General features: G+C 35.3%; 2 protein-coding genes across 4 annotated transcripts in view; both read left to right on the top strand.

Annotated features, from left to right (window-relative positions):
• The window catches only part of KHDRBS3 (KH RNA binding domain containing, signal transduction associated 3), a 91,538-nt gene extending 81,689 nt beyond the window's left edge, over positions 1 to 9,849 (top strand). For 2 of the 3 annotated variants that reach the window (XM_068180462.1, XM_068180471.1), the window contains exons 8-9: positions 2,200 to 2,258; positions 5,528 to 6,137. In XM_068180462.1, coding sequence (XP_068036563.1) covers positions 2,200 to 2,258; positions 5,528 to 5,619 — 151 coding nt within the window. In that variant the 3' untranslated portion in view covers positions 5,620 to 6,137. Of the gene's footprint in view, positions 1 to 2,199; positions 2,259 to 5,527; positions 6,138 to 7,038; positions 7,096 to 9,103 lie in introns of those variants that run through there. The other variant, XR_010996066.1, reaches the window with a different exon arrangement.
• LOC137474847 (uncharacterized) overlaps positions 1 to 15,821 on the top strand; it is a 739,674-nt gene that overhangs the window by 281,013 nt on the left and 442,840 nt on the right. The gene's annotated exons all lie outside the window — the stretch shown is intronic.

The following is a 15,821-nucleotide window of genomic DNA, read 5'->3' as shown; positions in this document are numbered from 1 at the left end:
GCTTTGAATAAGTTTGCTTTTTGCAGGCAGTTGCTTTCAAACAAAATCCAATTCTGTAACCTCTAAGTTCATACACAGTACTAGAATTTGCTGTAATTCTAAAAAACTCAGAAAAACCATTAGCATCCGTCTTAGTTGTGAACACTATGGCATATTCAGACTCCTTAATAATTAAAAAATTGTATTTTTTTTATTTTCACCCAGACCTCCTTACCAGCATCTGTATGTACCCTTTTCTTTGGCTCTTGAGATTTTCTCATCTGAAGCTTTGGGTTTGTTTAACACAGAGTTGACTGGAGAATGTTGGCATTATTCATAGAACATGAATGAAGTCGAGCAGGGAGTATTGAATTGCACTGGGCAGGTTTCCTTCCCATTGTGCCTTGTGCTTTTCAGGCAGATTATTAATTTTTAAGGGTTTTTCTGTTAATAAAGTTGAGTTGTATATATACTTTCAGTATAAGTGAAAGGTTCCTTCCTTTCTGATGTTTGTTTTGCACTTTGTGTGCTGTAAAGTGAGTCATTTTTTTGTTTAATAGATGTACTAGATCTTTGAAATGAGACTCCACAAAGTCATTCTGACAGGATTGACAGATGCAGGGATGGAGCTCAGCTGCTTTAGACTTCTAAACTCAATCACAGTCTTAAAAAAATAAATTCTGTGTTCTATGTGGTAGGATAGTAAATGTCAGTTTTCAGTTCATTGTCAGAATAAAGACTTCTATTAGTGGCTTCTGCAGGGAAAAAATACTTCTTATTCAAACTTCACCCTTATTCTGGGGTCGTCATCACCTGAGAAGCCATAGAGGAAAAGGCTTTGTAGGGATAATTTGTTGTGGGTCTTCAAAGTGCAGTTGGTTAAATTTTTGTTTAGGAAGCATTATACCAGCAATAAAAAATACTCATCCAGGCTTTTTAGATATTCATTTGCACAGACCAAAACTATATTTTTTTTTTCCTGGCCTGGTTATTTTGAGGAGTTTGAAATGTTTCATTTAAGGTAAAAAAAAGAAACCAAAAATAAACACAAACAAACTCAAGCAGAACAAAGACTTCTGTCAGTTCAGAAGTAATTGTGATGTGTTGTTTGTTTTATATAAATACTTTACCTGCTAATTCATGTTAAGGCTATAAATTGTTTAGTTTCACTCTGGTGTTTATTTTGTTAGTAATCAATCTAATGTTAGGAACATTTTGTCAATATCAGTAATTACTTGCTAGTGATCATATATTAGTGATTTCCTTCTCACTCAGGAGGTGATTCTATGAAAAGATTTTTCCTTGCAGAATAAATCCATTAAGGGAAATAAAAATTTTAAGAGTCTACTGATCTGGTAGCATCATTTCATAGAGTATTTTCCAAATATTGTCAGCCCTGAGTCTGGCTGTGGTTAGAAAGAAAATAACTATTTAGGCACTTGTTTTTCATACCCTACAAACTGTGTAGAAGACTACACGTAGGTAGACTTGCATGAAATATCAGAGCATAAGGGAATGATGCGTAATAAGAGCTGTTCTTCAGTTTCCATTCAGGGGTTTTAGTACAAATAAAAAAACCTTTATGAAAGGGAGGACTGTTTTAGGCCATGATTATGGTATTCATCCACACTTTTGAATCCTAACAACTACAGATTTCATCTTTTAACTTAGTTCCTATTGTCATTTCTTCCTGTTAAAATGACAGCCTTTATATTTGTGTTCTGCTGTCTTGTTTTGAAAACACTGGAATTTGTACACACACATCAACTGTATAACTCTCCAATCACCAAATAGCTTGTCCTTTATTGTATTCCTATCAGTGACTTTGAAGATATAAAAACTAAATACTAGGTAGCAGTGGGTAATTAAAAGGAATTTATAAGACAAAGTAATTGGTTCAGTACCTTTATCTCCATTTTTTTTTCATTAGCACTTGTAAGATCTTTAACTTTCTCAACTATAATTTTAAATGTAAAAATCCCACATCCACATTTACAATGTGGATGAGTAGCCAAGTGATGAAAAAAAAATCCTGAATGAAATTAAATATAGTTTCTAATCAATAAACAAGCAGGACCTCAGCTGTCACTGCCACATGGATACTTACCTTTCTTAAGGCATGTGCTATATCCTTCAAGCTCTCTTTCCAGAGGTAGAATGTGTAATTATTTCTTCTCATGTTTTCTTTCCTGCTCTCTCCATGCCCCTCCTGCCCTGCAGTGGAGCAGATTACTACGACTATGGCCACGGACTGAGTGAAGACACCTACGACTCCTACGGTGAGTGGCTTTATCAGCTCAATCTCTGCAGCTACAGACTCTTGGAAAAAAAAACATAATGAAGGGATAATTTCTGTGAGGCAAGGCTTAGTCCTGCAGCAGCTAATGGCTGCTCAGGGATTCCTGAGATGTCACAGAGCTCCTCGTGTGCTTATTGAGAAAAATGCCCTCTGTGGTCTGTTAGCTAAAGCAGTCATGGGAAACTAAAACCAAAGATGTAGAGAAAATAAAACTTAAATCATGATGCATGCTGCCTTTCCATGTCACATTCAATGAGATTTAGGAAAAAAATGGGGGTGGAGGACCTTTTTCCAGGAACTTTTGCCTGCCAAAAGCAAATGCTTCTGGTGTGGCACAGCTTCCATTGAGACTTGGTACAAGGTAGGAATCTGCTGAAGCTCCCAGCTGAATTAGGGCCTAATTGAGTGTGGTCTAGCCTTGTATGGTCCTTTTGTTTTAATTCATTTTCATGCATCAGTCCTGGGAAATCAAGCAGGGAGTCATTATGTAAAGGTTAGGGAATTACTTCAGGTAGCTAATAGACATGAGGGCAGTGGGTTACTCTGTATAGAGACAAAACAATGCGTAATGAAGCAAAAAACATATGCCAGTTGTAAAGATCACTTTTTTTTTTTAATATACAAGTGTGGTAGTGACAGGTTTAATTAAAGAAATCTGTTATGGGTTGGAAGCATAAAGCATTTTTAAAGGCACCTTTGATTAAGGGATAAATATTAAGTCACTGGCTAGAGATTAGAGAAATACAATCTAGGTCTCTCAAATCTCAAACATTGGAGGGTTGTTAGTATCCTGTGTAAAAGATGTGATTCTGAGTAATGAATACTTCAGTGACTTTACAGCTCTACTTGAAATTTTCAGAGGTCTATTTCTTTAAATTCATATGGAAATGCTTCCTGCTTGAAACTAAAATGACCTTAACTAAGTTGTGGTAAATGCACCTAATTCAGTAGTTTGCCCAATGTGTCTGCTTAAACTAATTATTTTGCTTAAGGAGAAAGTTAATCAAAAGAAGAGGTCATTTGAAATTCCTCTGTCCCCCAGCAGTTTAAGTTGGTGTTGATAGATATATAGCTTAAATTTTTATTTCAGCATTAAAAAAAACTGTTTGCCATTTTAAACCTGATATTTCTAAGACTACTTCAGTAATGCAAAATTGATGGGGGAAAAATGTATGAAACTGCTTAATGTAGATAGACTGATGGGGAGAGATATTGATTGCAATATTTAAGGTTGAAAATATGGTGTTTTCATTGCTTTTGCATTTAAAATTGGTTTTCTATTTATCAAAGCATAGCCACTCAGAATATTAAGTGATGTATTTATTCAAGTTGAGAGAAAGACTATAAATACCTTGAAGAATGATTATGGGTTGCAGCCACTATAGTTTTTGCACATATAAATAGCTGTACACTTTATTTCTTAAGTATATCCCTTAAAATCAGAGTTAGAGATTAATAACCATATCACTATATGTAAAGAACATTAGATGCCTCAAAATAAGTAACACTGCTTAGTGAGCAGGTAGTTGTCTCATGCTGCTTGGAGGAAATTCAGATTCCCAGGTGGTATCTCAACTTTTCCTTTGAGAAACTGAGGTGACAGTCCAGAGGATGTAGGAGAAATATCAGTGGTTTTAGGTTTTGGAGCCCTGAACAGCACCAAAATGAAAACTGAGAAACAGTAAGATAACCCTGCTGATTTGATCAACTGCTTGAAAAAGAGCAAGTATTCCCCTTAAACTGTAACCAAGACTTCTCTTTTCATTTCATCAGTTCTTGAAACAGTGTTTAAAAACTAGGATATTTTTAATTCCTATCTCTCAGTCAGCTGCCCGTACTGTTAGGCTCAGAGTCTTTTTCTTTTTAATGTAAATCTTTCTTTCTGTGTGATGAAGAAGCACAAGAGGTTGTTACCAGATGCCCCTGGAAATTGCCTGAAGTGGAAGTTTAATTCTTTCAGCCTTACACCAAATTTGAACTTGTTCCTTTTACCTCCTAGGCAAATGTCCTGACCACCTGGGTATGATTTATAGCCTGGACTCTGCAGGCAGCCACCTACATTATTAAACAGTAGTTAGTAGTTCTGTGAAGGGATTGTGAAACTGAGCCCTTGACACATGGGATCCTTGTCATCTAATTTCAGATAGCTCATGTCAGAGCAAGCTACCTCAGCATTCAAATTGCAGGGGTTCTTCGAGTTTTTGGGTTTTTTTTTTTTTAGACAAAGTGATGTCTATGTTTATTCTGCCATACATTTGAATTCCACCTTCAGTTTCTGGATTGCATTGGGTTCACTGAAGCACCTGTCTGTTTAGGGCAGGGCAGTTCAGCAAAAATAAGTATGGAAACACGTGCACTGTTTTAATGTGTGTTTTCTTTTGGGGATTTTCTTTAGTGCTGCTTTTTTATTTTTGTTCTTGCAGATGTAACATAGTACTCTGATTTGTTTACATCATTAAAGTGTAGCTAAATACTTTTTCCTTATACTCTGCATGTAATTCTGTGTTTTCCCTTTTGCAACTGCCTGGCATAGTAGGTCTGACTCTCATTTAAGATAATTTTTGCTGCTTTTTGAAAATATTTATTACCATTAAAAGGTGGTAGGATTATGAATCATTAAATACAGCACAAGTTTTTTTTTTTTTCAAACTTATTTTATAGCCAAAATTCAAACAACCAATATTACTTGTCCGTTAAATATTTTTTTTTTAAATCTGCTCTCCTATTTCTTGTATTTCAGAGGAGATGTATGTTTACCTCCAGAGAAATGGAATATTGGCCCTAGCATGTTAAAAGCCACAGGTGTTTGTAGTGATACTTGAGGCTTGGTTTGTGTGTTTGAATTAGACCTAAATTGGCACTGATGCAGAGAAACTTATTTCTGAGGACAGCTTATTTCCTTATGCATAATTCATACCTTCCATTCATTTCATCCCATTGCAATTATTGGTGTGTCTGCTACGGGAGCTGACATTTCTGTGCATTTGCAACAAGCAGATCCAGCTGAATTTCCACAGCCATAAATATTTTTGCCATTACCCTGTCACGTTCCCTGCTCCTGTGTGCTGAGAAATCACTGTGGGATAGCTCAGATGGATGTGCTCTACCCAGATTTCTTGTTTCGAGTGTTAGACTTGTACACCTTGATTTCTGTAAACAGAAGTGGCTGTTTGATTCACAGATAAGAAAAATTACATTCAGCATCTGAGAATGTTGGAAGGGCTCTGACCATATTTTCTTTCCTTGTAGGGCAAGAGGAATGGACCAACTCACGACACAAGACACCTTCTGCAAGGACAACAAAAGGAGTCTACAGAGACCAGCCATATGCCAGATACTGATTGTACTGTCTGATGTTGTGAAATATCCAATCTCCACCAGTCCTGTATACTGTTCAAAGTAATTTTTTCTATGAACAATCCCTTTTTATTAACTCAAAGTGCATAAAAAATCTGAATGGATGGACTGAACTTAAAACATTTTGTTGAAAGAACAACCTGGACAGAAAGATATGTAAAACAAGGAACTTTGTTATTTCCAAACTGTGTTTGAAAAAATAGGTGATCAAAAAAATAACCTTTGATTAACTAGTGTTAAACAAAAAATAGGTTTACTAAATACGTTAGTCCATTCTTTTTAACATAAGTGTAACCTTTTATTTTAAAGGTTTTCAACAATTTAGTTTTTAGCTTTTATTTTGAGCCATTTGCTAGATTTTCTCTTTGCAAACATGCGTAAAAAGGGAAGCCAACTACAAATGCGAATAATGTGGTATTTTGTAACTCAAGTCTTGAAATGTTCTGTAGTGTTAAGCAAAGTTTTACCCTTGCTTGATACTAAATAAACTTTTGAAAGAAAATCAGTGTGTGTGAGATTAATTTTATGCTTTATCTTATAATAAAACTTCATAAATAGTAGTAAACAGGGAGAAATGTTTAACAGTGATCAGCATAAAAGGCTCATATTAAACATTGTGCAACTTCTTTTAAAACAAAATGGTTTAAACCTAAATGTATCTCTCTATATACTTACAGTAGATATAAATGCTGTTTAAAATATCCAAATGGTATGGATCTGCTTGAGTGCCACATTAAATCAAAATACTTTTGTTTAAAAATGGTTTAAAATAGCTAATGAATTTTCTGGAAAAAGATGTGACTAGTTTTCACCTTGTTGAGCATTTTTTCACTAGTGCAACTTTGGGATTTTTATGAGAATTTTGGTACGTTAATGACCACCTCGCTCCGTGCTGGAAGCAATAAACACAAAGCTTTTAAAGACTTTCTGACTTGACTAATTGAGGTCGCTTTCGTCAGAGGCAGAGGATGTGTAACCCTTAAAACGGTCTTCATTTGCAAAGGTAAATAAATCAAATAAGATTTTAATCTCACTTAAGTTATCTTAATATAACCAATAAAAACAGGGAGGCTACATCTTAGAAAGTTTCATTTTAGAATGTAGGAAAGACACCTAAATTCTCATTTTAAAACGTTTAATTTGTATTAGTCTAAAAAGCCTTAGCTTAGCTAGTTAAATTTGGACAAACTATTCCCTATTAAACAACTGTAAAAACTCATAACCAATAGTTTGTAATATATTATTTTTCCATAAATTCTAGTAACTTAAACATTGCAAATGTAAAGTTTTTTTAAGCATTATTTCTATTAATTACAGTTTGATTTACATTGTTTTCTTTAGTTTTTATTTGAAATTCTTTGAAATTTAGTAAAAATATCTTTTTTTTCCCCCTCTCTTGTCAGGAAACTCACCTCCTTGGACAGCCAAGAGAACAAAAACCCTAACCTTCTGATGCTTTGGTAGGTATCTTTACTCATCTGTGAAATTATTAGATAGATAATGGAACTTTTGATCAGATTCTAAATTCTGCACAAAGCTTTTAAGTTAGGTGTTGCTGTCTGAGTTCAATTCTGGTAGGAAAAGTAATAGTTTTAAACTTTCATTAATCAGGACCTTAAGCAGTCACATTGTGTGGACACTCCCCTGGCAGTTTATTGAAGGGTGTGCATAGCTTTGGTAGCATCTCAAACAATTAATTCTTTGATTGGACAGGGGAAGCTGAAGAAACCAAATGTGATTTGATGCTTGTAGTTTTCAAATAGGAATTTAAAACTCTAATCTGGCCAACAAACATGTCTAAAATATGAAAAATGCATTTTGTCAACTGATTTTCAAAGCAGGCATTTCTGCACAAGTAGCAGACTGATTTCTGGCATTAATTGAAGGAGAACAAATCCATTAAGAAACATTAGCTGAAGAATAGCTGGCTCTACTGTTTCTGGTCAATTCAATATATAAAGTAAGAAATAATTTAACTGTATTTATGCTCAGATGGTGTATATTTTAAATAAAACAGATCTTTTTCTACTTGGAATGGTAATTCTTCCTGCTAACCTCATGATCTCAGTGTTTTTAGTTGACAAGGCTCAGATAAATACAGCTTTATACTGTGAAATATTGCATAAGTTGCACTGCCTCTGTGTACTGCAATAAATTTAAGAGGCTGGTGTCACAGGCTAAAGGAACCTTTTGTACATACAAAATGGCTTTAGAACTGTTTTGAGCATTTTAAGGGCTTAAATCAAAGGACTCTAAGAGTAGGAGAGCTTGAAGAAGATTTCTCCCCTTCGGGGCTCAGATGGCAAAGATTTAATACCTAGCTAGAATTGCTATGGCAAAACTGAATATATAAATATCTTTTAAAAATATTTATAACAATTGGCACAATCTCTCCTTCTGGTCACATCTTAAATCACATAATATAATGAATTACGTAAGAAATGTTCATCTGCAAACATCATGTATTATTTTAAATAGACAGAATGAAACTTCAGGGGCTGAAACTAAAATACCTAGTAGCAAGGGTGGCTAGTAGATAAACAAGTGAATCAGAAGTGGATTCAGTGTTGTGTATTGTTTATCCAACTCTCTTTTATTTAGTGCCATATTTTGCTATTGCCTCCAGTATGGAGGGTGAATGTGTGATCAGCATGTGTGATTTGTACCACTTCTCTGCTACTCTGGCCTGAAGTCCTAGAGAACCTTAAATTGTTTTAGGTTCCCTTTGGGGTGGTAAAATGTGTCTCCCTGATAATAGAGGCTCTAAGTGCACCATTGAATGATTACCATGTGAATGAAGTCTTCCTTCTTCCAATGCTCTACATCTTATTTCTCCTAAGAAAATGTGTTTCCATGCCTCTTCAAAAAAAAAAAAAGTATCAATTCTCATGTCCTGTGTGTACACAATAAACTACATTAGTTCAAACAAGTTATACTGGATATTCTTAAAAACTATGTTTTTGCAGTGCAAAACTTAGCATTTCCTCAAATAACATGCACTAGCATTGTACTGCTATTGCATTTCTCTTGTGTTTTTTTTTTTTTTAACGTGGAGTAACCTCTTAAATCCATTTGATTTTGAGCAGAGGGAAAAATCATCTAAAAAGGTAGAGACCTTTTTAGACCAATGTAGAAGGCAGTCTTTCTTCCATTGTGACAAACTTAGAAGTGTGTTTTCATTCTAGTAAAGTTTTGCAGTCTTATACTGGACTGTTACTATATGTTACTGGTCAAAAAAGTAATGTTAATGGTCATAATTAGTCATATCAATAATTTGCCTTTATTGAACTTTTTAAATTTCCACGGAATTTCAATGATAGTAGTTTCTGCAGTGCTTGCCTAGATCTACATACATTTATTATATGCATAATTGTCTGATTCCTCTGCTTACAGTCTGACAGGCTTCAGAGAATTCAGATCTCTAGTCTCAAGATATATACAAATAAAGGGTATTTTGCTCTTTTTCAGGAACTTCTGCCACGTTAATAATGGACTGCTTAGAGCACTGTACTTACCCCTATGCTCAGACACTGACGAGACCGAGTACGAAAATTCTGCTCAGCATTTCTTGTCTGAAAGCCTTAAAGTGTATAACAGCATACACTTTTTAAAAATAATTGTATATTGAAACTCTTAACTGTATAGAAATGCAACAATGTTTTATTTGGATCTCAATAAAGAATTTCCATCAAAGTTCCTGTTACAAAGCAATAACGTGACCTCCTTTTCTTTAGTGACTCTTTTTAGCCTTATGCAGCAAGCATGAGAGAGTGTGTGAAGTCTCATGACTAGAACTTAAATGCTTCTGGAAATAGCTTGTCTAATGTATGAACAACATGGATAAGTTAAAATGAAGATTGGCGTTTTCTGCTGAAGCTTTTTTTAATAGCTAATTGTAAACAAGTCTGCTCCATACAAGACTCTTGGGTAGAAATAATGCTCTGACTTCCATTTCCTTCAAAAACTTGCATAACAAGAAGGTGTTTCATCCCTGTCAATTATACTATGCTGCTTATTCTCTTTCACTTGGTGTTTGATGCATAGAAATCTTTTCTCCAATACACAGTCACAGGTTTTCTAGTAGTAGAGTCTTGGATGAGGCTTTTACACCTTGATAAATCTTGTATCCAACAGTCATATTTCCTCAGTGTTTTCTGTTTTATATTAATTGTGATTGTGATAATTTGTAACAGAAATAAAGTTCTGTTAATTTATTTTCTTTCGTTCTTCTTCATAAATACTGCTTGCAGAGCACGTGTGCCCCATTCATCAATTATGGTTCCATCAGATGCATTTTTCTTCACTGAATCTCAATTTATTGCCAACAAAAGTATAATTTGGTTCTGTGTTGTTGCTCTTTTGAACATAAACAATACCACTTGACAGTTTCACACCAAAATGCTGCCTCTTCAACAGGTTTTCATAACTTCTAATTCCATATACTGACTACTGAAAAATAGCTTTGATGGGGATGTGGATAAAAATAAGATTTCCTATTAACCGTGGCACCAATTGAATTATCTTGAGTGAGGCAGTTTTTAATAGACTTAGTAAACTGACCATTAAAAAGTCTGTATGTGTAACCTCTGAATATTTAAGGTGATTTTGTCAGTTAATCTCACCATCTGGAGAGGTCTTCCCTGCCTTCATCTCTCACTATGCTAAAACGGTTTTCTACAGCCAGGAATAGTAATTATTTAAATAGTGAAAGCAAAATCAAGAAAAAAGCTTCTTTGACTAAGCACAAGAGATATATAATAATGATTCTGTCAGACTGACAGGCAGGAGCTTCTGGTGTGGAACAGCACCTGACATTTTAAGTGCAGGCCAAGTATAAAATCTGTCTATAGATACTGTGTGGGGAATTAGATAAGCAGAATGCAATTTCATCTTCTGTAATTTGGACACCAGGATTGCCAGCAGAACCTCATTTGAGGAGTGCTATGAGCTACTCAAGGAGTGAAGAAGTATCACCTTCCACTCTGGAGTCATGGGCTGCTTAATGGCAATACTAAAATATGTTGCTAGGATGACTTATGTGACTGTCTGGGCTATCTAGCAAATGTGGCTTTTCTGGGGTCTTGTCTGATTGCTGAGTGGCCTAACAGGAACCACTGGGGTCTGGTCAAACTGGGCTGCCTGTGGCCATCCAGCTGTTGGGGTTACAAGTACTTTGCTTTGTTTCACTGAGAGTTGAAAGACTGGCTGTCTCCAGCCTGGACTTCAGCCCCTTCCAACCCAAACCACTCTCTGATTCTGTGGCTCCATTTCTGCTGGGTTTTATCATCACTGGGTAAAAATTTAAATTCTCATTATTGTGTTTTGAGTGAAATCTGGGTCTCAGTTATCACTCACTTCAAGAGCACACCTGCAGCCTTGTGCTGCCTCAGTGATATTACAATGTGGGACAGTCCTGATGCTCTGTTCCCAGGTGCCAGTTCTAGGTGACATCAATTTACTTCAAAGTTTTTGAGGAATGACGTGAGCCTGCTGCTTCAAATGAGTTGTCCAGTCTGCATCACAGCCTTTCCCATTGTGTCTGCTCTTTTGGGGGTGACCCCACCTATGAGGTACAATAAATCTCTGAAAAGATGTTTGCTCCGTGACTATGAATTAGAACATACTTTGAGGTCAGACATCTTTCTAAGTGATGTTGAAGAACATAAATTTTATGCTGGAACTGCATCCTTCTGGTAACAAAGGAAATGAAAATTTAAAGATCAGAATGAAATGCTCAACTTAAAATGCATATATGATTATTTGGTATAAATAAAATCATATCTGTTCTTGAGTGGTTCTACTCCAATTTTCCCACACTGAATTTTGCAATCTTTAAAAACTATTTCAGCTATTATAATTGGATTTCTGTAGTAAGTTCACAAATGTGTGCTAAAAGGCCAAATTTGTAGAAAAATTTCCAGGTTGCCCATGTCCAAGAACACCAGCATTGTTGGCAGCTGAAGTAAATACACACCAAGAATCCAAATATCTTTGACTTTATAACTTTATGAAAAAGACTAATTGGATGAAGGGGCTGAGAATTACTTTCACAAGCTCAGCAGTTTTGTCTGAGACAGTTGCATTTGTTTAATGGGGAGAAAAACCCCTTTGGTAATGGAAATTATTGAAGGTATTTAGTATTAAAGCAGACATTGTGAAGATAAATGTTTGTGCAGCCTCAGATACTTCATTGTGCATTGACCCTTGTCTTCGGGGCAGGCTTTCCACATGATTGCAAGTCAAGAGAACATCTCTGGCAAACCTGGGTTTTAAGGATGTTTAAGCTATAGCCAGGGGCCAAAATAAAGCTGCTTTGCTGCATACTTCTTTTTTAGGCCTTTTTTCCCATCAGCAGGAAGGTATTAAAAGTGTGAGATGTCAACACTCCTAAAAATAGGATATTAGGTAATAGGCTTAGTGGACACTTTCACTTTTTGGTAAAAGATGTACTTGACAAATATGAAATTAAAATAATTTAGTAAAGGTTTATGACAAATTTTATCAGGAATCTATATATCCAGTAATCAAAAAACTCATTTTCTTTCAAGATAGCCACTGAGCCAGAAGTCCTGACTAAACAAGATTCTGATCTTATTAGGATCTTATAAGAGAATAATCAAATATAAATCAGCCCTTGGAGTATAGTTTCTGTTTTTGCAAAGCTAAATACTAAACTTGTTCTTTATGCTTAGAAGCATTTGGTGTGAAATAGCATAAATAATTTTATCTTTATATTCCTACTGTAATTTAGAATAAAAAACCAATTTTCAACCAAAGTGAAATTCCACTCCTTTGTGAAGATAATGGGAAGTTGTGGGATTTTTTATGACTCCAGAGAATGATTTTTTTCTCCCTTAGACAAAACATAGTAAACTGCTCCAAATGCTTACTCAAGCAGTAACCCAGGAACTCAAGTTTTTTGTCTTCAGTGGCAAAAGAGTTGGTAGTTACTTGTGCTTTTGCTGTTGATCTGGTTAGGAAGATCAACACATAGATCCTGATGTCCTAAACATCTCAGGAGCATGAAACGCTTTTTATTCATTTGAATCCCTGCCTTGTTTTTTTTGTTCCTCTGTTAAGAGTTGAAAATTCTTAGTGTAGAGATAGCTGTTTGTTGTCTTTCTTACTGAAAGAAGATATGTAGGCTTCTTCTCAGAATTAACTACTCTTATTATGATATAAAAAAAAAAAAAAAAAAAAAGAAAATACATTTGTCCTTGAGTTAATTCTTCTGATAGTGCAATTACCAGTTCAGAAATCCATACATGAAGATGCTCTTTCTTCAGATAGTGAGACTGCTAAACCTGCATTCATGGGCTCTGGGCTTTTGCTAAACCATTTTGCAACGTTTATATTACAATATAAATACTTCCTATTTAGAAAATCCAATAGACCTTCGGGATAATAAATTACAGTTTGAAATCAAATGAATATACTGTATAGACTTCTGCCTGCATGCTTCCTGGAAATCATCTGACTAATGCTGATTATCAGAATTATCCACGTGTGAAAGTTGACCTTAATCTTTTTAGAAGTTTACAGATTCATAGAAGGAGAGTTGGAAGGGACCCACAGGGATCATCAAGTCCAGGTATTACAGGGACTGACCACACAACCTCGGTGTTACACCTCAATTATAAGCAACAAATAAGACAGGACAAACCTGCTTTCAAAATTCAAAATTAGAGCATATACCATGCACAGTTTCACTATTTTACAGCTCTTGAGGCTCTAACTTCAAATAGTTTGAATAGAAAATTCCCTTAGATATTTAATATACTCCAGTGGTGATTTTCTCATACAGCTTACTAATAAGAAAAGTGTGTGTGGTTTTTTCATTATTCATTTTAAGACTATTTTTTTTTTACATCAGAAATAGGATTACTCTAAGACTGACAGAATTAATAAGTCAAGAAAGCAGAGCTGATCCTCAGGCAGTTCTCCTGAACAAGCTACAGGATGAATGCATAAGGGATTGTAGCAAAGTTTTGTGGTGTGTTTGATGGTGGTGACCAGGAAATGCATTCACCTTATTAGACTAATTACAGGCTTGAGGAAATGAAGATGTAAAAAATAATACAAGCATATTACACAAAAGGAAACTGAGAAGTGGTTGTTAAAAAGAAGGCTAAATACTAAAAGACAATTTAGATTTCAAAATCTGGAGCTGAAGAGGAAAACCACCATGTTCCAGAACATATCTTTCCTAAGCTAGCTTGGGAAGCCATGCAATAGCTGCTATTTTTTTTTTTCTTTCTGTTTAGGTTATTCCATCTATTTTTCCCTGAAGTTCACTCTCAGTTTAAACATACTTGATGTTAGGAAGTTGAAGTGATATATCGTAGTCCAGAGGGGCAAGATAAACACAGGTCACAGTTATGGCCTGTGATAACTAACATTTTTTTCCTGCCTGTATGTAACTGGTCTGGCATTGAAATTCCTCACATAATAGGCACGGCAGCACTAATTTTTGGTGATAGACTTCAAAGATATAAGCATATAACTTGCATAAATGCCACAATCAATATTCCTTTGAAAGGTCACTTTGTGTACTGAATAATATTTATAGGCATGTGTACATAATTTAACGGTTTTGGTAAGGGCCCTTCAGAAGAATAATTCAAAGGACAGAAGGTGATATCTTACTGTGAGAGACTTAAAAAGCTTGATTATGGTTTATAATTGCTCACATAGGGAGAAAATAACAAGTACTAAATTACTCTAATCTAGTAGTGAAAAAAAGTAACAACTAATGCTGAGTAAAAACCCTGCACTCTTAAATAGAAAATTAGGCTCAAATGAGAGTGATTAACCACAGCAGCAAGCTACATGAAAAGAATGGGCTTCTCTTTGTTTTCCTACGTAGCAGCTAGATTGGATGATCTCATAACTGTGTCTGAGCTTGAGAGTCATGGATCAACGATTATTGTATAATAATTCTCACTTACTTTCTTTAACTATTTTTCAGACTAATATATTAGAGTTAAGATAATCAAAATTCCTTTTATTCATAGGGGTTAATTCTCCATTTCTGTCCATGTTATTTATGTACTGCACATCCTACTGTCTTTGCAAAGTGAAAGGGAGATCAGTCAGTATTTCCTGGTGCTGACACACCAACACAACTCTTGTTCCTCGTGCAAGCTGCACCTAGAAATTCTGGGTATTGCTGTGGTAAACTCACAAATTACACTTTTTACATGACACTATCTACTTTTTGAATTAACAGGAGGCTCTTAATTTTGTTAAAGAAATAGGCTGGATTTTTTGAGTTCTGACTTATGTATGTTCAACTCAGATGACAAACTCTTGACTGTTTGCCCAGGCTTCCCTTATCATTGACCAAGAGAAACAATCTCAAGGGATAAATCAACTTTTTTAAAGAGAAATGGATTGAGCTTGGGGGACTGACTCACCCTCTGAAAGCACCTGGCTCTTCCCCCTTGACTCATGTGGGTGATTAAACTTATCTGGATGTTTAAACCTTAGATGTCTGAAATAAAGAATGATGAATCTCACTCATATTTCTGTTCCAAAACCACCTTTGTTGATACCTTTAAAACAACAGCAAGGAGCAAAGAAAGGCAGATTCTTTTTTGATGGCTTCTGCTCCAAATATTTCTCTATCAACCTTCTTTGTTTATGCATTGATCAGGAGGTTTTCATGCTCAGTATTTGTTTCCAGAGCTTTCTGTTAAACACAGCCACATGCTTTTGGTTGTAAGCATCTTAAATCTCAGGATTGGGTAGAATATTGGCTGAGAGGACTTGTACAAGAGGGAACTTCCCTTCCAATTCAGGATATTCTCTGAATCTGTATTCTTGGGGCTATCCTGTGCAGTGACAGTAGTTGGACTTTGGTGATCCTTGTGATTTTCTTCCAGCTCTGGATATTCAATGATTCTATGAATTTATGGTTATGCTGTAAATGTTAGCTGCTGTTTCAGAGAAAACTTTAAATTCTGACGGAAAGCCTAGAGACCAGAAAAAGCAGGTGAATTTCTGTGCATAAATACTTAGAACAATGTGAAGTAAAAGTTTTCCTCTTTTGGTCTAGTGTTGGAAATATTAGTATCCAGTCCACACTAATAATCATTAGATGTTACACAGAAGGAAAATAAAAACCTCCAGTGTACTTATCCAGTTATCCAGAGCAGTTTAAATAACATTATCTATCCTTTAGAAT

Source organism: Anomalospiza imberbis, chromosome 1 (assembly GCF_031753505.1).
Source record: "Anomalospiza imberbis isolate Cuckoo-Finch-1a 21T00152 chromosome 1, ASM3175350v1, whole genome shotgun sequence".
In the NCBI taxonomy this organism is placed as follows: domain Eukaryota; kingdom Metazoa; phylum Chordata; class Aves; order Passeriformes; family Viduidae; genus Anomalospiza; species Anomalospiza imberbis.
The sequence above is the reverse complement of the archived record's forward strand: the minus strand, read 5'-3'. Positions and strand labels throughout refer to the sequence as shown.